This window comes from Oncorhynchus kisutch, linkage group LG7 (assembly GCF_002021735.2).
Source record: "Oncorhynchus kisutch isolate 150728-3 linkage group LG7, Okis_V2, whole genome shotgun sequence".
Taxonomy (NCBI): Eukaryota; Metazoa; Chordata; class Actinopteri; order Salmoniformes; family Salmonidae; genus Oncorhynchus; species Oncorhynchus kisutch.
In genome coordinates this window covers 38,579,882-38,601,917 of record NC_034180.2, presented here as the reverse complement: position 1 = coordinate 38,601,917, position 22,036 = coordinate 38,579,882, and the positions used below count along the sequence as shown (strand labels likewise).

The 22,036-nt window shown below is 45.4% G+C and overlaps 1 protein-coding gene across 1 annotated transcript in view; it reads right to left on the bottom strand.

Annotated features, from left to right (window-relative positions):
• LOC109893780 (AT-rich interactive domain-containing protein 1B) overlaps positions 1-22,036 on the bottom strand; it is a 352,299-nt gene that overhangs the window by 264,094 nt on the left and 66,169 nt on the right. Inside the window, exon 2 of the mRNA XM_031829069.1 lies at positions 18,229-18,423. Within this exon, the coding sequence (XP_031684929.1) occupies positions 18,229-18,423 (195 nt within the window). The remainder of the gene's footprint in view (positions 1-18,228; positions 18,424-22,036) is intronic.

Below are 22,036 nucleotides of genomic sequence, written 5' to 3'. Positions count from 1 at the left end.
CATTCTAGTTCTGGTGAGTGTGACCATTACCAATAGAATGTCATTCTAGTTCTGTGAGTGTAACCATACAAATAGAAATGTCATTCAGTTCTGTGAGTGTGGACCATACAAATAGAATGTCATTCTAGTTCTTGTGAGTGTGACCATACAAATAGAATGTCATTCTAGTTCTGTGAGTGTGACCCATACAAATAGAATGTCATTCTAGTTCTTTGAGTGTGACCATACAAATAGAATGTCATTCTAGTTCTGTTGAGTGTGACCATACAAATAAGAATGTCATTCTAGTTCTGTGAGTGTGACCATACAATAGAATGTCATTCTAGTTCTGTGAGTGTGACCATACAAATAGAATGTCATTCTAGTTCTGTGAGTGTGACCATACAATAGAATGTCATTCTAGTTCTGTGAGTTGGTGGACCATTACAAATAGAATGTCATTCTAGTTCTGGGTAGGTGACCATAACAAATAGAATGTCATTCTAGTTCTGTGAGGGACCATACAATAGAATGTCATCTTAGTTTGTGAGTGTGACCATACAAATAGAATGTCAGGTCTAGTGGTGTGACTGTGGTGACAGTACAAATAGAATGTCATTCTAGTTCTGTGAGTGTGACCATACAAATAGAATGTCATTCTAGTTCTGTGAGGTGGACCATACAAATAGAATGTCATTCTAGTTCTGTGAGTGTGACCATACAATAGAATGTCATTCTAGTTCTGTGAGTGTGACCATACAAATAGAATGTCATTCTAGTTCTGTGAGTGTGACAATAACAAATAGAATGTCATTCTAGTTCTGTGAGGTGTGACCATACAAATAGAATGTCATTCTAGTTCTGTGAGTGTGACCATACAAATAGAATGTCATTCTAGTTCTTGTGAGTGTGACCATACAAATAGAATGTCATTCTAGTTCTGTGAGTGTGACCATACAAATAGAATGTCATTCTAGTTCTGTGAGTGTGACCATACAATAGAATGTCATTCTAGTTCTGTGAGTGTGACAGTACAAATAGAATGTCATTCTAGTTCTGTGAGTGTGACCATACAAATAGAATGTCATTCTAGTTCTGTGAGTGTGACAGTGCAGATCTGACAGCGCATGTCTGAGACGATCACATTTAGAAACACATTAACAGAGAATAAGAAAGACGACAAGCATAACACTTACTGTAATCAAATCACATGTTATTGGTCACATACACATGGTTAGCAGATGTTAATGTGAGTGTAGCAAAATGCTTGTGCTTCTAGTTTCCGACAGTGCAGTAAATAAGTAACCGAACAATTCCCCAACAACTACCTAATACACACAAATCTAAAGGGGTGAATGAGAATATGTACATGTAAGTATATGGATGAGCGATGGCCGAGCGGCATAAGCAAGGTGCAATAGATGGTATAAAATACAGTACATACATGTAATATGAGTAATGTAAGATATGTAAACTATTAAAGTGGCATTATTTAAAATGGTGTTGTTTAAAGTGACTAGTGAGCCATTTGTTAATGTGTCCAGTGATTGGGTCTCAATGTGGGCAGCAGCCTCTGAGTTAGTGATGGCTGTTTAGCATTCTGATGGCCTTGATATAGAAGTTGTTTTTCAGTCTCTCTGAGTTAGTGATGGCTGTTTAGCAGTCTGATGGCCTTGATATAGAAGTTGTTTTTCAGTCTCTCTGAGTTAGTGATGGCTGTTTAGCAGTCTGATGGCCTTGATATAGAAGTTGTTTTTCAGTCTCTCTGAGTTAGTGATGGCTGTTTAGCAGTCTGATGGCCTTGATATAGAAGTTGTTTTTCAGTCTCTCTGAGTTAGTGATGGCTGTTTAGCATTCTGATGGCCTTGAGATAGAAGCTGTTTTTCAGTCTCTCTGAGTTAGTGATGGCTGTTTAGCAGTCTGATGGCCTTGAGATAGAAGCTGTTTTTCAGTCTCTCTGAGTTAGTGATGGCTGTTTAGCAGTCTGATGGCCTTGAGATAGAAGCTGTTCCTGAATCTCTCGGTCCCAGCTTTGATGCACCTGTACTGACCTCACCTTCTGGATGATAGAGGTGTAAACAGGCAGTGGCTCAGGTGGTTGTTGTCCTTGATGATCTTTCCTGTGACATCGGGTGCTGTAGGTGTCATGGAGGGCAGGTAGTTTGCCCCCGGTGATGCGGGGGCATCACTACCCTCTGGAGAGCCATAGGTTGAGGGCGGTGCAGTTGCCATACCAGGCTGTGATACAGCCCGACAGGATGCTTTCAATTGTGCATCTGTAAAAGTTTGTCAGGGTTTTGGGTGACAATCCAAATTTCTTCAGCCTCCTGAGGTTGAAGAGGAGCTGTTGCGCCTTCTTCACCACACTGTCTGTGTGGGTGGACCATTTCAATTTGTCTGTGATGTGTACGCCCAGGAACTTAAAACTTTCCACCTTCTCCACTGCTGACCCTTCGATGTGGATACGGGGTGCTCCCTCTGCTGTTTCCACGATCATCTCCTTTGTTTTGTTGATGTTGAGTGAGAGGTTATTTTCCTGACACCACACTCCGAGTGCCCTCACCTCCTCCCTGTAGGCTGTCTCGTCGTTGTTGGTAATCAAGCCCACTACCGTTGTGTCGTCTGCAAACTTGATGATTGAGTTGGAGGCGTGCATGGCCACACAGTCATGGGTGAACAGGAAGTACAGGAGAGGGCTGAGCACACACCCTTGTGGGGCCCCAGTGTTGAGGGTCAGTGAAGTGGAGATGTTGTTTCCTACCTTCACCACCTGGGGGCGGCCCGTCAGAAAGTCCAGGACCCAGTTGCACAGGGAGGGGTTGAGACCCAGGGCCTCCAACTTGATGATGAGCTTGGAGGGTACTATGGTGTTGAATGCTGAGCTGTAGTCAATGAACAGCATTCTTACATAGGTATTCCTCTCGTCCAGATGGGATAGGGCAGTGTGCAGTGTGATGGCGATTGCGTCATCTGTGGACATGTTGGGGCGGTATGCAAACTGAAGTGGGTCTAGGGTGGCCGGTAAGGTGGCAGTGAAATGATCCTTGACTAGCCTCTTAAAGCACTTCATGATGACAGAAGTGAGGGCTACGGGGCGATAGTCACTTAGTTTAGAATATCTCTGCATTCTTGGGTACAGGAACAATGGTAGCCATCTTGAAGCATATGGGGACAACAGACTGGGATAGGGTGTCATTTAAATATGTCTGTAAACACACCAGCCAGCTGGTCTGTGCATGATCTGAGGATGCAGCTAGGGATGCCGTCTGGGCCAGCAGCCTTGCGAGGGTTAACATGTTTAAATGTTTTACTCACATCAGCCACTGAGAAGGAGAGTGGGGGGCGCAGTCTTTGTTAGCGATCCGCGACGGTGGCACTGTATTATACTCAAAGAGGGCAAAGAAGGAGTTTAGTTTGTCTGGAAGCATGACGCAGTGTCCGTGGCGTGGCTGTTTTTGTTTTTGCAGTCCATGATTTCCTGTAGGCCCTGCCATGTAAGTCTCATGTCTGAGCCTTTGACTTGCGATTCCACCTTGTCCCTGAACTGGCATTTCGCTTGTTTGATTGCCTTGCGGAGGGAATAATTAGACTGTTTATATTCAGTCATATTCCCAGTCATCTTTCCATGGTTAAATGCGGTGGATTGCGCTTTAAGTTTGGCGCGATTGCCGCCATCCATCCACGGTTTCTGGTTAGGGTAAGTTTTAATAGTCACAGTGGTTACGACATCGCCAATGCACTTGTTTATAAACACACTCACCGAGGCAGCGTATAGATCAATGTTGTTGATCTATACGCTGTCCACGTGATCAAAACAATCTTGGAGCGTAGTCAGTCCAGCGTTGAATGGTTCTCGTCACTGGTACATCCTGTTTGAGTTTCTGCCTATAAGCCGTCACGAGCAAGATAGCGTCGTGGTTGGATTTGCCGAAGGGAGGGCGGGGGAGGGCTTTGCATGCATTGTGGAAGTTAGAGTAGCAGTGGTCGAGAGTATTAGCCCTATGTGTCATGCAATCAATATGCTGATCAAATTTAGGTAACATTGATCTCAAATTTGCTTTGTTAAAATCCCCAGCTACAATAAATTCAGGCTATATAGGATATATAGGATATATAGGATATATAGTTTCCTGTTTACATAGAGTCCAGTGAAGTTCCTTGATGGCCATCTTGGTGAGGAGAATGTACACAGCTGTGACTTTAACTGACGATAATTCTCTTGGTAGGTAGAATGGCCGGCATTTGATTGTAAGGAATTCTAGGTGGGGTGAGCAGAAGGACTTGAGTTCCTATATGTTGTTATGATTACACCATGAGTTGTTAATCATGAAGCATATACCCCTGCCCTTCCTCTTCCCAGAGAGGTGTTTATCTCTGTCGGCGCGATGCGTGGAGAAGACTGGTGGCTGAACCGATTCCGACAACATATCCCGAGAGAGCCATGTTTCCTTGAAACAGAGAATGTTACAATCTCTGATGTCTCTCTGGAAGTCAACCCTTGCTTGAATTTCGTCTACCTTGTTGTCAAGAGACTGGACATTGGCTAGTAGTATACTCGGCAGCGGTGAGCGATGTGCCCGTCTACGGAGCCTGACCAAAAGACCGCTCCGTCTGCCTCTTCTGAGGCGTTGCTGTTTTGGATCGCCTACTGGAATTAGCTCCATTGTCCTGGGTGGTGGTCCAAAGAGAGGATCTGCTTCAGGAAAGTCGTATTCCTGGTCGTAATGTTGGTGAGTTGACGTTGCTCGTATATCCAATAGTTTTTCCCAGGTGTATGTAATAAGACTTCCTGTTGTATCAATGTAAGAAATAATACATAACAAAACAAAATACTGCATAGTTTCCTAAGAACGCCAAGCGAGGCGACCATCTTGCATCTTCCCTGTGCAATGCTAATCAATGTGTATAATGCGTGTTACATGGTAGATGTTTAAATATGCTTAAATACTCTATTACCTAGTACACACTACTTATAAATAATTAATTGATTCTTATTAATGTTCCTCCAAGTATCTAGAGAGTGGATGTGATGGGAGAGTGTGAATATCGGCAGTATTTAGCCCAGTCTAAATGCAAGACAAACTGTGGTCTGTAAAGGCAGACCTGACCTGTATAAATCTATCTGTAATGTGGAGCGAGAGAAAGATGAATCTCAGCACAGCCAAACTAATCTAGCCCTAATCTCTCTCTCTCTCCCACACTCAATCGCTCTATCCTTCTACTTCTCTCTTTCTTTTTTTCTCTCTCTCTTAACCCCCCCCCCTTTCCATCTGGCACAATGCTAAATGGCAGATACTATTTTTATTCTGTCCTGCTGTTTGTAGGCTTTCAGCACAAATAAAGGCAATAAAAAATATCACAGTGAGTGTTGTTGCTTCTGGGAGTAATGAGCCATCAGCTATCAGAGTCATTGGCCATTATGACACACAGAGAGAACGTACTCCCACTATCGGCCATTAGTGGCTGTATTAGAAATCTGTCTGAATCCAAAGCATTAGGGAGGGCATGTTGAATCTGGATTCAATTCACCAATTTAGGCCAAACGACAGTAGCATTGTTCTACTACGCTCCACAAAAATGGGGGCAGCTTCAAAAACAGGAGCCGTTCCCAACCTATTCAAACATTCTTCACAAGCGACAGCAGACATTTAAATGGAAGAGACAGGCAAACTGTACCTCAATACAACTGACGCTGGGCTTGAAGGGAAAACCACCAAGTTGGCTGTGTGAGGGACGGCGTGCAAAGACGTTTTTATCTGTAGCTAATGAACGCATGGCGTCCTGCTCCTCACGGCTGATTGGCTGGGGCCTATAGAACAGTAGGTAATAAAAGTAACAAATGAGAGAGGGCCATTGGAGCCACTGACGTGCGCAGGGTTCCCACTAATTGAATTGATCCTGAAACGTAATCTATTCTGCAGCGAGAGGAACCTTAATGAATCAGCCTCCATACATCTCCTGGCTGCTTCACCGTACCGCCATCCTCTTCTCTCCATCCCTCTTAATGTCTCCTGTTTTAATTGTGGTTTGGAAATTATGCCTTGGGTCCTGCCGGGGTAGAGGGGTGGACAAGACGGGTGGAGGAGAGGGGGAGAGGAGAAGAGGAGAGTAGTGGAGGAGAGGGGGAGAGGAGAAGAGGAGAGGGGTGGACAAGAGGGGTGGAGGAGAGGGGGAGAGGAGAAGAGGAGAGGAGTGGAGGAGAGGGGGAGAGGAGAGGGTGAGAGGAGAAGAGGAGAGGGGTGGAGGAGAGGGGTTGAGGGGTGGATGAGAGGGTGATAGGGGTGGATGAGAGGGGTAGAGAGGTAATGGAGGGGGGGTAGAGGAGAGGGGTAGAGGAGAGGGGTGGAGGAGAGGGGTTGAGGGGTGGATGAGAGGGTGATAGGGGTGGATGAGAGGGGTAGAGGGGTAATGGAGGGGGGGTAGAGGAGAGGGGTAGAGGAGAGATGTAGAGAAGAGGGGTGGAGGAGAGGGGTAGAGGGGTAATGGAGGGGGGGGTAGAGGAGAGGGGTAGAGGAGAGATGTAGGTGAGAGGGGTGGAGGAGAGATGCAAAGGAGAGGGGTGGATGACAGGGATGGAAGAGAGATGTAGAGGAGAGGGGTGGATGAGAGGGGTGGATGAGAGGGGTGGAGGAGAGACATAGAGAAGAGGGGTCGATGAGGAGGAGAGGGGTATAGGAGAGGGCTGGAGGAGAGATGTAGAGAAGAGGGGTGGATGAGGAGGAGAGGGGTAGAGGAGAGGGGTGGATGAGAAGGAGAGGGTTAGAGGAGAGTCGTATATGAGAAGGAGAGGGGTAGAGGAGAAGGGTAGATGAGAAGGAGAGGGGTATAGGAGAGGGGTAGAGGGGGGTGGTAGATGAGAAGGAGAGGGGTAGAGGAGAGGGGTAGATGAGAAGGAGAGTGGTAGATGAGAAGGAGAGGGGTACAGGAGAGTGGTAGATGAGACAGAGAGGGGTAGAGGAGAGGGGTAGAAGAGAGTGGTAGATGACAAGGAGAGGGGTAGAGGAGAGTGGTAGATGAGAAGGAGAGGGGTAGATGAGAAGGAGAGGGGTAGAGGAGAGTGGTAGATGAGAAGGAGAGGGTTAGAGGAGAAGGGTAGAGGAGAAGGAGAGGGGCAGAGGAGAAGTGTAGATGAGAAGGAGAGGGGTAGATGAGAAGGAGAGTGGTAGATGAGAAGGAGAGGGGTACAGGAGAGTGGTAGATGAGACAGAGAGGGGTAGAGGAGAGGGGTAGAAGAGAGTGGTAGATGAGAAGGAGAGGGGTAGAGGAGAGTGGTAGATGAGAAGGAGAGGGGTAGATGAGAAGGAGAGGGGTAGAGGAGAGTGGTAGATGAGAAGGAGAGGGTTAGAGGAGAAGGGTAGAGGAGAAGGAGAGGGGCAGAGGAGAAGTGTAGATGAGAAGGAGAGGGGTAGATGAGAAGGAGAGGGGTAGAGGAGAGTGGTAGATGAGAAGGAGAGGGGTAGAGGAGAAGGGTAGATGAGAAGGAGAGTGGTAGATGATAAGCAGAGGGTCGATGAGAAGGAGAGGGGTAAGGGAGAGTGGTAGATGAGAAGGAGAGGGGTAGAGGAGAGGGGTAGATGTGAAGGAGAGGGGTAGAGGAGAGTGGTAGATGAGAAGTAGAGGGGTAGAGGAGAGTGGTAGATGAGAAGGAGAGGGGTAGAGGAGAGTGGTAGATGAGAAGGAGAGGGGTAGAGGAGAGTGGTAGATGAGAAAGAGAGGGGTAGAGGAGAGTGGTAGATGAGAAGGAGAGGGGTAGAGGAGAGGGGTAGAGGAGGGTGGTAGATGAGAAGGAGAGGGGTAGAGGGGAGGGGTAGATGAGAAGGAGAGTGGTAGATGAGAAGGAGAGGGGTAGAGGAGAGTGGTAGATGAGAAGGAGAGGGGTAGAGGAGAGGGGTAGATGAGAAGGAGAGGGGTAGAGGAGAGTGGTAGATGAGAAGGAGAGGGGTAGAGGAGAGTGGTAGATGAGAAGGAGAGGGGTAGAGGAGAGTGGTAGATGAGAAGTAGAGGGGTAGAGAGTGGTAGATGAGAAGGAGAGGGGTAGAGTAGAGTGGTAGATGATAAGGTGAGGGGTAGAGGAGAAGGGTAGATGAGAAGGAGAGGGGTAGAGGAGAGTGGTAGATGAGAAGGAGCGGGGTAGAGGAGAGGGGTAGATGAGAAGGAGAAGGGTAGAGGAGAGTGGTAGATGAGAAGGAGAGGGGTAGAGGAGAGTGGTAGATGAGAAGGAGAGGGGTAGAGGAGAGTGGTAGATGAGACGGAGAGGGTAGAGGAGAGTGGTAGATGAGAAGGAGAGGGTTAGAGGAGAGTGGTAGATGAGAAGGAGAGGGGTAGAGGAGAGTGGTAGATGAGAAGGAGAGGGTTAGAGGAGAGTGGTAGATGAGAAGGAGAGGGTTAGAGGAGAGTGGTAGATGAGAAGGAGAGGGTTAGAGGAGAGTGGTAGATGAGAAGGAGAGGGGTAGAGGAGAGTGGTAGATGAGAAGGAGAGGGGTAGAGGAGAGTGGTAGATGAGAAGGAGAGGGTTAGAGGAGAGTGGTAGATGAGAAGGAGAGGGGTAGAGGAGAGTAGTAGATGAGAAGGAGAGGGTTAGAGGAGAGTGGTAGATGAGAAGGAGAGGGGTAGAGGAGAGTGGTAGATGAGAAGTAGAGGGGTAGAGAGTGGTAGATGAGAAGGAGAGGGGTAGAGTAGAGTGGTAGATGATAAGGAGAGGGGTAGAGGAGAAGGGTAGATGAGAAGGAGAGGGGTAGAGGAGAGTGGTAGATGAGAAGGAGCGGGGTAGAGGAGAGGGGTAGATGAGAAGGAGAAGGGTAGAGGAGAGTGGTAGATGAGAAGGAGAGGGGTAGAGGAGAGTGGTAGATGAGAAGGAGAGGGGTAGAGGAGAGTGGTAGATGAGACGGAGAGGGTTAGAGGAGAGTGGTAGATGAGAAGGAGAGGGTTAGAGGAGAGTGGTAGATGAGAAGGAGAGGGTTAGAGGAGAGTGGTAGATGAGAAGGAGAGGGTTAGAGGAGAGTGGTAGATGAGAAGGAGAGGGTTAGAGGAGAGTGGTAGATGAGAAGGAGAGGGTAGAGGAGAGTGGTAGATGGAAGGAGAGGGTAGAGGAGAGTGGTAGATGAGAAGGAGAGGGGTAGAGGAGAGTGGTAGATGAGAAGGAGAGGGGTAGAGGAGAGTGGTAGATGAGAAGGAGAGGGGTAGAGGAGAGTAGTAGATGAGAAGGAGAGGGTTAGAGGAGAGTGGTAGATGAGAAGGAGAGGGGTAGAGGAGAGTGGTAGATGAGATGGAGAGGGGTAGAGGAGAGTGGTAGATGAGATGGAGAGGGGTAGAGGAGAGTGGTAGATGAGAAGGAGAGGGTTAGAGGAGAGTGGTAGATGAGAAGGAGAGGGGTAAGGGAGAGTGGTAGATGAGAAGGAGAGGGGTAGAGGAGAGTGGTAGATGAGAAGGAGAGGGTTAGAGGAGAGTGGTAGATGAGATGGAGAGGGGTAGAGGAGAGTGGTAGATGAGAAGGAGAGGGTTAGAGGAGAGTGGTAGATGAGAAGGAGAGGGGTAGAGGAGAGTGGTAGTAGATGAGAAGGAGAGGGGTAGAGGAGAGTGGTAGATGAGAAGGAGAGGGGTAGAGGAGAGTGGTAGATGAGAAGGAGAGGGGTAGAGGAGAGTGGTAGATGAGAAGGAGAGGGTTAGAGGAGAGTGGTAGATGAGAAGGAGAGCGGTAGAGAAGCAGGAGAAGCAGGAGGACTTTGAAGAGCAGCCTTCAACATTTCAAAAAGCCTTTCAAAGGGCCATCGGCCCCCATCGCCGGCCTCCACCATGGGCCCTGACCAGCCCCGGTCCTCTCTGACTTCCTGGTGTAATTGATGTGTCCCTCTCAGCTATCCATCAGGCTGACCAGCGCTCAGTACATTAACCCCCGAGACAGCTGCCAGGCTCCTTAGTGATTACACCGGCTCCAAGTGTTCCTCACCAACATGCCTCAATCAATGCCATAAATTACCCACCTAATTCCCTGCAGTCGATAACCATGACACAGAGGTGATGGGAGCCCATCTGGGAGTGTGGGATACACTTTTTATGGAGCAGGAGGAACCAGAAATAACAACTTCAAGGTTGAATGTACGGACAGAAGAGAGGAAAAAACACACGTTTCTTTGAATGAAAAGCTTTCCAAGTAGCAGTGGAAAGAAAAGGCAAGCAGATAGGACAGAGGTCTTCACCAGTGGAAGAATAGACGCTGGCCACAGCCACATTTCTACTCCAGTCTAATGGTTGGATTCTATTAACTTGGCCGAGGCGAGTCTGTGTCAGAACAAGCAGCAGACACAGGTAATGGTTCCTCACTGCCTTGTTGACACATTTTCCCTCTTTCATTTCACAGACAATCTCTACCCCCCCCCCCCTCCCCCCTCCGACACATCAAACACTAACGTTTCCTTCAAATTCCTTTTCCTTTCTGTCTGCCAACTTTGACATCACAGGAAATTACAGTGGAATTGACAGCCTTTTTACTTTCAAGTTCATTCTACTTCCAAACAAACACCCGTCTCGTCCTGTCATCAGACAGGTCCTTCTACCTGGCTCCCTGCTCTGTTTGTTCTGCCTCCTGTGGACCAACGTTACCTCTGTCACATCACACACACTCACACACACTTACTCTACCTGACTGAACGCACCGCCACATTTGCTTGAGGGCGGAGGCTTTCCTTCAGAGATAAAACATAGTTTAGTGCCTGTGCTTGCCTCCTGCTTGCCTCCTGATTGCCTCCTACTTGCCTCCTACTTGCCTACCATGGCTGTTTAAAGGAGAGGTGGGAGAGACAGATCACTTTAATTGACTGTGTGAGTCTGCTGAGGAGAGTTGGGGACAGGCGTGCATGTGCGTGTATGTGTATGTGTATGTATGTGTGTGTGTGTGTGTGTGTGTGTGTGTGTGTGTGTGTGTGTGTGTGTGTGTGTGTGTGTGTGTGTGTGTGTGTGTGTGTGTGTGTGTGTGTGTGTGTGTGTGTGTGTGTGTGTGTGTGTGTGTGTGTTCTTACTTTATCCACTAGAAGGCTTTCGGCTGATTTCTAGGGTTCTGTACTCCCAAAGTTGTTGACTGTTTTTTGTCTTGCCAGTTAGTTAGCAGTTCTTATCTTTTAGCATCCAATGGCTAGAAGTTTCTTACTGGGGGTAAAAAAGGATGAGAATTTTACTGAAATATTTAAAGGGGAATTTTATCCAAAATCCAGAAACTCCCAAGTGATTCCATACATTGAAACTAGTTCAGCTGAGTTTTCCCTCTATATCTCTCTCTCCCTGTAGTGCTGTACTGAAACAGCTAAACAAGTCATGTGACTACTGACGTTGCAGGATGCAGGCCTCGCTCTGCTCGGTTGCCTGTGAATTCATGATTTTAAAAATCATTGTTGTATTGAAAGCAGACGGCAGAATTTGCCTTTTTTGGATAAAGGTACTATCGGTTTTGAGTCAGGAATGTGTACTTTTCCACCTAAAACATTTGTGATTATTATACATCACTATTTTATGTAGCCTACTGCCACAGCCGAGGATATAGGTAACAACTGCCCATGTTCGCCCTCGTGGTGGAGACCCTGCTACGTAGAAATGTCACGATATGCCCTTATATGGAGCTTGATGTCACAGAAGGAGCTGGTGGAAAAGTTAGTTACGCAAAGTGGAAAAGGGCAAGGCTGCACAGTATAGACATCAAGGGAAGAAGGCACTAAATGTCACTGTTTTCCGATAAAAGATATGGAGAGAGGCAGAAGACGATTAGCAGCCATTTGAAATAGTAAATACAATGTAAGTAGTCCTGCAGCCAACCTTGCATAGCTGCGTGTGTAACCAAGCACTTCGGCGACGGTGCGGATGAATTATGGGGACAGAACAGGGAAGGATACAGTTGTTGCTAACGTATTTCCATGCACTGAATCTGGGACAGGACCAAAATACTTGAGTCATTTTATTGCCCCAACGTGAGTTTTTATCTGCGCTTGATGTGGTACTGTCCCAGAATGCACTCACTGTTCCAAAATACGATTGGACATTATTATTATTCATATTTATTTTTACCCCTTTTTTCTCCCCAATTTCGTGATATCTACTTGGTAATTACAGTCTTGTCCCATCAATCGATCAATCAATCAAATGTATTTATAAAGCCCTTTTTACATCAGCCGATGTCACAAAGTGAAACCCAGCCAAAAACTCCAAACAATGCAGATGTAGAAGCACAGTGGCTAGGAAAAACTCCCTAGAAAGTCAGGAGCTCTGAAACACGACTCGCCAAGCCGCACTGCTCGCTTAACCCGGAAGGCACCTACACCAATGTGTCAGAGGAAACACCGTACAGCTGGCAACCTGAAGTCAGCATGAATGCACCCGGCTGCCACAAGGAGTCGCTAGAGCGCGATGGGACAAGGACATACCGGACGACACTGGGCCAATGTCTGCCACCTCAATGCGTCTCCGAGTCACAGCTGGCTGCGACACAGGCCGGGACCGAACCCGGATCTGTAGTGACGCCTCTAGCACTGTGATGCAGTGCCTTAGACCGCTGCGCCACTCGGGAGGCCCCAAAATGTGAGTGTTATGCAACAGGATAGTTAACCAGCGCTGCCCTCAAACCAAGACACATGCTGCCTGCTAATTATCTATAGGCCATGTGTCAACTTGTCAAGTTTTATTTTCTGACAACAGTTTGAATTGTGATGTTCTCTGCCTCCCCTTTAAGTAGCCTATTTCACTGTTGAGGACAATTTATGTTTGAGGCTTTACTGAACCGGACGAGGCCAAGCACCTCCTCAGTGTTTCCCCAGATCAAGTATGCAGACATTTGGGCAGTCTTCATTGACAGTGGATCTATACTAATTATTATATATATTATTTTACATTGAACCTTTATTTAACTAGGCAAGTCAGTTAAAATTTGATTTAACAAGTGACATCAATAAGGGATCATAGTTTTCACCTGGATTCTCCTGGTCAGTCTATGTGATGGAAAGAGGTGTTCTTAATATTTTGTATAGTCAGTGTATTTAGCCACTCATTTTGGTCATTTTTGCAGTATTAAAAAAGATTCAGCTAATGTCTTCTATAATGTAAGCTGTCATTGTAAATAAGAATTTGTTCTTATCTGACTTTCCTAGTTAAATAAAAGTTAAATAAATACAAAAAATACCTGTAAATTATGTAGAATTGCATGAAATGCGTACACTGCTAGCAAATGTTCCCCATGTGTGGAAATCCTAAAAACGCCTCTACTCAACTATAGCCTACGCCACATCGCAAATGTTAATATGGCTTTATTATAAAGTGGCCTTTTCCTCAATAGTAAATTTACCATGCATCAAAGTGCATCTTGGTACAAGGATTTGCTTACAGACAATGATTGCGTGCCTGCCGGGGCCAATGATTTCTGAATCCGGCCCTGAAGTGTGTAATACAATATGATTCAATACAATGTAATATTATTTATCTACCATTTCTGTTCTTAACACTGGGCAACGTGGGCCTGGGAGTATTGCTGAGCGATTGGTGCTTTTTGAGGTCGGTTTGGTTTGGTTTCGATGATTAAAAAAATTATCACAGATTTCGGTTTGGATACAGTTTTTAAACATGAAATACATTATGAAATAATGACATTCTAATGATTTTTGAGCCTTTTCCAAGACAAAAATAGTTAGCATTCAATTGCCAAAACATTGAAAAAATGCCATTGTCTCTGTCAGGTCCACACTGTCTTCAGCACCAACCAGAGAAGAGACAAGAAGCTGTCTTCTGCTCTTTGACCTTCTCTGTCATCGCCTAGTCTCCATTTGTCTTGCTCGTGACACTGTAAAGATGAATCTGATGATTCAAACACTTTTATCTCCCCAGATATAAACTCATTACTTTCAGTTGGTTGTATTTCACAAATTCACTGTGGTGCCTTCCACTTTAATGTGAACACCAGATAATTATAACTTTAGAAGTTAGCTCCCTTGGCATCCCTTGGCCATAACGAGGGATAACAATAATTTAGCTAATTATTTTTGCATTGCAGCTCTGTGCGGCTCTATGGTCTTTCTCCCCATGTAATTAGCTTGATTTTCATAAGACCAACATGGAATTTGTGTGGAATTTGTTTTGTGTGTGTGTGTGTGTGTGTGTGTGTGTGTGTGTGTGTGTGTGTGTGTGTGTGTGTGTGTGTGTGTGTGTGTGTATTTTACACAACATATTCTGGAAGTGAGTCCACAGTCATGGAAAGGTGTGCGTGCATGTGCGTGCGTTGTGTGTGTGCGCATCCCCACTCATGTGTATCTGTGTGAGTGCTAGCCTGCGTGCGTGTTTTCCATCTACATCCCTTTACTCACTGCATTACAGTAGGTCTCTGATGCCTGTGTTAATGTGGCGCCCAAGCGTGCTGATGTCATCACAGTGAGTCAGAAGCAGCCTACAGCAGAAGTAGCAGCAGCTTAACTGTAGAAAGAAGTCTCTGATGTGGTCTGTAGTCTCAGTCAGTCTGCACACACAGACTCAAACACACACACACAGACACAGCCCCAGACATGCTGGCTAGACCCTGGGATCTAATAATAATGAACATGAAATATTGAACATGAGAATGGGAGAGTAAATAATATTGAACATGAGAATGGGAGAGTAAATAATATTGAGCATGAGAATGGGAGAGTAAATACTATTGAACATGAGAATGGGAGAGTAAATACTATTGAACATGAGAATGGGAGAGTAAATAATATTGAACATGAGAATGGGAGAGTAAATAATATTGAACATGAGAATGGGAGAGTAAATCATATTGAACATGAGAATGGGAGAGTAAATCATATTGAACATGAGAATGGGAGAGTAAATCATATTGAACATGAGAATGGGAGAGTAAATAATATTGGACATGAGAATGGGAGAGTAAATCATATTGAACATGAGAATGGAAGAGTAAATCATATTGAACATGAGCATGGGAGAGTAAATCATATTGAACATGAGAATGGGAGAGTAAATCATTTTGAACATGAGAATGGGAGAGTAAATCATATTGAACATGAGAATGGGAAAGTAAATCATATTGAACATGAGAATGGGAGAGTAAATAATATTGAACATGGGAATGGGAGAGTAAATCATTTTGAACATGAGAATGGGAGAGTAAATCATATTGAGCATGAGAATGGGAGAATAAATCATTGTAGTTTGTGTATTTGAGTCTGTTTCAGGAGATGGCTTCCTGAAATCCCCCAGCAGCTGATTGGTCGACTCCACGATTAATTGGAGAGCTGACCCCGCTCCCTCGTCAGGACGCTGCTGTCTCCAATTTCCAATGCCTCCTGAAGCTATAAAAGCTAGTGTTCTGTTGTTCAGGGGAGAGATTGATTGTGATATAGATCATTGCTGAGAGAGGAGGTTGATGGCTGAGGGGTATAGCATGTTGGTCGTTGGTATGTACTATGTTAGCTGTTCTTGGTAGCAGCTTTGTTATGTTCTGTGTTTGTTGCTTTGTCAGAGCTTCTTTAATGGTCTGAGTTAGCTTTTTATCAGTTTTGTTGTGAAGTGGATTGTTTAATATTCTGTTTCATTTGTTCCCAGGGGGAAGGGGAAGGCACCTAGGGAGTGCTTAGGCAAGAGGCCCGCGGGCATACATATACCCGTAGTATATTCACTGTCTAGGCACACTAGGTAAGACCTGGGTGGACCACCCCATGTATTTTGGTTAGGGCACCAGGTGGTGCTAAATTAGGTAAGTAGTGGGTAGGCAGGTAAGGTAGGAGAGGTTAGGTAAATAGTGGGTAGGCAGGTAAGGTAGGAGAGGTTAGGTAAGTAGTGGGTAGGCAGGTAAGGTAGGAGAGGGTAGGTTAGATAAGTAGTGGGTAGGTAGGAGAGGGTAGGTTAGGTAAATAGTGGGTAGGCAGGTAAGGTAGGAGAGGGTGGGTTATGTAAATAGTGGGTAGACAGGTAAGGTAGGAGAGGGTAAGGTTAAGTAAGTAGTGGGTAGACAGGTAAGGTAGGAGAGGGTAAGGTTAGGTAAGTAGTGGGTAGACAGGTAAGGTAGGAGAGGGTAAGGTTAAGTAAGTAGTGGGTAGACAGGTAAGGTAGGAGAGGGTAGGTTAGGTAAATAGTGGGTAGGCAGGTAAGGTAGGAGAGGTTAGGTAAGTAGTGGGTAGGCAGGTAAGGTAGGAGAGGGGGCTTTGAGATTTACTTTCTTCACTTTGGTTCCGTCCAGCCCCTTTTCCCCATATTACCGTGTGAAGGAATAAATTCCTAGTAAACGGTAAATTCTCTGCCTTTTGTCATCCTTACTCACACCTACAGTCCATACCTCTTTCACTTCACGGAGAGTTGAGTTGTAGCAGGGTGTTACGTTCCCTCTTCATAGAGGTGTGCGTAACAGGGAGAGTAAATCATATTGAACATGAGAATGGGAGAGTAAATCATATTGAACATGAAAATGGGAGAGTAAATCATATTGAACATGAGAATGGGAGAGTAAATCACATTGAACATGAGAATGGGAGAGTAAATCACATTGAACATGAGAATGGGAGAGTAAATCATATTGAACATGAGAATGGGAGAGTAAATCATATTGAACATGAGAATGGGAGAGTAAATCACATTGAACATGAGAATGGGAGAGTAAATCACATTGAACATGAGAATGGGAGAGTAAATCACATTGAACATGAGAATGGGAGAGTAAATCACATTGAACATGAGAATGGGAGAGTAAATCACATTGAACATGACAATGGGAGAGTAAATCATTTTGAACATGAGAATGGGAGAGTAAATAATACTGAACAGGAGCATGTTAGAGTGAATAATGAAAACAGTTTAAACGACACTGAGTCTGCTTTTTAAACTATGTGGATTATTGTGTAGTGCTGTGTACTGACTTGACTTCAGAATACACTGGGTCTGCACCACCATGGCTGAATTGTGTGTGTGTGTGTGTGCGTGTGTGTATGCGTGTGCGTGTGCGTGAGTAGACTGCCTTGAAAACAATGGGCGCACATCTTCTTATTAAACCTTAGCAGTCTGCATACCCACATCCATTCCCCCTCCCCCACATTGAGAGCAAAACATCTTAGTAGCCCCCAGAGACAACGTTTTTAGACTGAGTTCATTTTGGTGCAATTCTAAGCATTTTGCCATGGGGTGTAAAGAAAATGTTTAAGTTTTGAAGCAAGAATGCTACAATTCTACACTTTTTGCAATGGGCGGACAGAAGATTTTGCAATTGTAAAACTAATTTCATGCAATTTTTATTATTATTATTAATTTTTTAGGGCCTGTAAGCCAGTTCCCCATCCCTGGTTTATAATATAAATGTAATCAGAAAAAATAAAGACTGTCTGTCTGTCCTTCTCAATATCATATCTGCTCTCACCATGTGTGCAACAAACCTTGGCGAGGCACATTAAAACTCTGACCATCAGGTCAGGCTAATTATAGAATAGACTGGCCTGCTTTGGCAGCAAACACAGTTGTTTAAAAACCAACCAAACTGACTGAGCCATTGTCCTAGTCTGCGTACAGAGACAAGACTCTATCTCTAACACACGCATGCACGCAAACACACACACACGCGCACGCGCACACACACACACACATACACACACACTCCAAATGGGATTGACTTTCGGGTGAGTTAGACAGGGCAAACATCATTGTTTGGAACACTGAATCATTATATTAGTGAAGTGCGGCTGTTGGCTGTGAGAGACAGATGTTGACTGTTGTTAGAATGACTGGGCTTGGTTTCATCACACTAAAGACAGCAACCAGCCCATTCCAGAGGGAGGATATGGGGAACGCATTGATGAACTGCCACTTCCAGGTGCGAGCCACAGAAATATCAGAGGCGGCACTGCGTGGCACTTTGGGCTAGATCTGAAATAAAAAATGCCATCCTTCGAAGAAATACAGATATTGTTCCAAATGAGAAACAAATATCCATTGCAATGCCATTTATGACAACTGTGACAGTTCCTGTAATCTACTGTACAGAGGATGCTTTCTCAATCACACTGAGATACTTACTAATCAATCTGACACTCTGACACCTTTTGACATGATACACTCAGAGAACACAGAATGGCTTGGTATTAAAGTACACTTAAATCAAGTGTCAAGCATCAGGGAAGAAAAGGGCCTGGGGATGTTCCTGTCACATCAGATGGTCTGGAAATGATCCTGGCCCTAGGGAGCGAGTGTGCAACAGAACAGTTGTGAATCATCTTCCTCATGTGGACATAGTGTACATACCTGCTGTTGAGGGTACTGCATCCCGCCAATGCCCACCTGGCCCCTCCCCTGCATCCCCATTGGGTATCGGTGTGGAGTGGGCGATCCGTATGGCTGGTTGGGATAGGGCCCACCCTGCTGCTGCTGAGAGTAGGGGTTGTTGCCCATCCCATAGAGCTGGGAGCGCTTCATAGCCATGAAGTCCTTAGAGGCCACCTGGACACAATGCAAGAGGACAGAGAAAAGACGGTTTGTGAAATGTTTTAGAACAACTCTTTTTGAAAGTCTATTCATTCCATATGCAGTTCAGAGCACACCAAAATACATTTATTGTCACATTTCTGCAGAGGGTGGATGCCCCCAGACCCCCATAAAAATGGTTCTCCCAGGTGAATTTACATTCCCGCTAAATTGACTACACAGGTATATTTTAATTTTAATTTATTTATTTATTTTGCTCCTTTGCACCCCATTATTTTTTATTTCTACTTTGCACATTCTTCCATTGCAAAACTACCATTCCAGTATTTTACTTGCTATATTGTATTTACTTTGCCATCATGTCCTTTTTTGCCTTTACCTCCCTTCTCACCTCATTTGCTCACATTGTATATAGACTTGTTTATACTGCATTATTGACTGTATGTTTGTTTTTACTCCATGTGTAACTCTGTGTCGTTTTATCTGTCGAACTGCTTTGATTTATCTTGGCCAGGTCGCAATTGTAAATGAGAACTTGTTCTCAACTTGCCTACCTGGTTAAATAAAGGTGTTCTCAACTTGCCTACCTGGTTAAATAAAGGTGTTCTCAACTAGCCTACCTGGTTAAATAAAGGTAAATAATAATAATAATAATATAACAGTAATATGCTAAATACGCTTCTTCTGTTACACAGTAAACTGAACCTGAAAAGAGAGATGCCAGGAGAAATCTTTTCCTTTCAAGTATTTCACATTTACAGGTTCTTTTCTGGGTCCCGGTGAGTTGACTGGAAAATCATAGCCTAGATGTCAGGCTAATGTTAATCTGTCACCCGTATGGTGGATTTGTGAGCAGGGCAGATTATGTGAAGCGTGATGTCTCCCCTTTTCTCCTCTCCTATCCAGTGTGGTGGATTATGGATGATTTATGACATTTGTTCCCTCTGTCTCAGTCAGACATGGGGGGGGGGGGGGCTCTGTGTGGCTCATCTCTGCCTCCCTAAACAATAGCTCCACATCCCTACTCAATAAAGCCTGAGCCAACCCTGCTGGGAGCAGCAGAATGGCCTACTGGACAGTACTGTATACAATGCCTGGCTGTCTTTATTGAAGACTCATCTCTACAGTAGGTCCTATGATTGAGTGTAGTCTGGCCCAGGAGTGTGAAGTTGAACGGAAAGGCTCTGGAGCAACGAACCGCCCTTGCTGTCTCTGCCTGGCCGGTTCCCCTCTCTCCACTGGAATTCTCTGCCTCTAACCCTATTACAGGGGCTGAGTCACTGGCTTACTGGTGCTCTTCCATGCCGTCCCTAGGAGGGGTGCGTCACTTGAGTGGGTTGAGTCACTGACGTGATCTTCCTGTCTGGGTTGGCACCCCCCCCCTTGGGTTGTGCCGTGGCTGAGATCTTTGTGGGCTATACTCAGCCTTGTCTCAGGATGGTAAGTTGGTGGTTGAAGATATCCCTCTAGTGGTGTGGGGGCTGTGCTTTGGCAAAGTGGGTGGGGTTACATCCTGCCTGTTTGGCCCTGTCCGGGGGTATCGTCGGACGGGGCCACAGTGTCTCCCGACCCCTCCTGTCTCAGCCTCCAGTAATTATGCTGCAGTAGTTTATGTGTCAGGGGGCTAGGGTCAATCTGTTATATCTATATAAAAGCCAACTGACATTTACTCCTGAGGTACTGACCTGTTGCACCCTTGACAACCACTGTGATTATTAATATTTGACCCTGCTGGTCATCTATGAACATTTGAACATCTTGGCAATGTTCTGTTATAATCTTCACCCGACACAGCCAGAAGAGGACTGTCCACCCCCTGGTTCCTCTCTAGGTTTCTTCCTAGGTTCTGGCCTTTCTATGGAGTTTTTCCTAGCCACCGTGCTTCTACACCTGCATTGCTTGCTGTTTGGGGTTTTAGGCTGGGTTTCTGTACAGCACTTTTACATATCAGCTGATGTAAGAAGGGCTTTATAAATTCATTTGATTTGACTTCAAATTCACTGTATCACAATTCCAGTGGGCCAGAATATTACATACACTAAGTTGACTTTGCCTTTGAACAGCTTGGAAAATTCCAGAAAATGATTTCATGGCCTTAGAAGCTTCTGATAGGCTAATTGACATAATTTGAGTCAATTGGAGGTGTACCTGTGGATGTATTTCAAGGCCTACCTTCAACCTCAGTGCTTCTTCGCTTGACATCATGGGAAAAGCTAAATAAATCAGCCAAGACCTCAGAAAAAAATGTAGACCTCCACAAGTCTGGTTCATCCTTGGGAGCAATTTCCAAATGCCTGAAGGTACCACGTACCATCTGTACAAACAATAGCACGCAAGTATAAACACCATAGGACCACGCAGCCATCATACCGCTCAGAAAGGAGACGCGTTCTGTCTCCTAGAGATTAACGTGTGCAAATCAATCCCAGAACAACATCAAAGGACCTTGTGAAGATGCTTGTCACGAATCCTGTTTCCTGAGTCTGTTTTTTGCCTGTGTTCTGTCCTGGAGTGTTTTTTCCGGCGTCCTGGAACGCACCCTGTCTGGTTGACGGGCAATGTAGCCAGTTGGGAGTTCTGATTACCCGCACCTGTATCCCATCAGCTATCTGCACACCTGGTCCTGATCATCATCTCTCCTCTTCATAAGCCCGGACCTGACATCCATTCCCTGCCGGATCGTTAGCCATGAACAGTATGTTGTGCCAGAGTATCAGCCTCAAGTTGGATAGAATTTGTTTTGTTGTTTTTTACGTATTGCTTGCCTTAAACTTACCTCCGTTTGTTCTGTCTTTAGTTACTCACCCGGATCATTTACCCCATTCCCGCCTGGTCGTCGGAGGATTCCGCTACCCCATTGGATCCACCTATTTACTCCCATCAACTCACCACCGCTGCCCGCTACGCCACCTGGATATATCTACCCATTCACATTCACTTGTAAATAAATACTCACCTTCTTCCTACTCTCCTTGTCCTGGTCTGCTTCTGGGTTCGATTTTGAAAGAACGTGACAATGCTGGAGGAAACTGGTACAAAAGTATCTATATCCACAGTAAAACGAGTCCTATATCGACATAACCTGACAGGCCGCTCAGCAAGGAAGAAGCCACTGCTCCAAAACCACCATTAAAAAAGCCAGACTACAGTTTGAAACTGCACATGGGGACAAAGATTGTACTTCTTGGAGAAATGTCCACTGGTCTGATGAAAGAAAAATAGAACTGTTTGGCCATAATGACCATTGTCATGTTTGGATGAAAAAGGGGGAGGCTTGGCAGCATCATGTTGTAGGGTTGGTTTTCTGCAGGAGGGACTGGTGCACTTCACAAAGTAGATGGCCTCATGAGGGAAGAAAATTATGTGGACGGGGGCGGCAGCCGGGGCAGCAGCGTAGGTTAGTGGTTAGAGTGTTGGACTAGTAATCGAAAGGTTGCAAGTTCGAATCCCCGAGCTGACAAGGTACAAATCTGTCATTCTGCCGCTGAACAAGGCAGTTAACCCGCTGTTCCTAGGCCGTCATTGGAAATAATTGGTTCTTAACTGACTTGCCTAGTTAAATAAAGGTACAAATTTAAAAAGGTGGATATATTGAAGCAACATCTCAAGACATCAGTCAGGAAGTTGA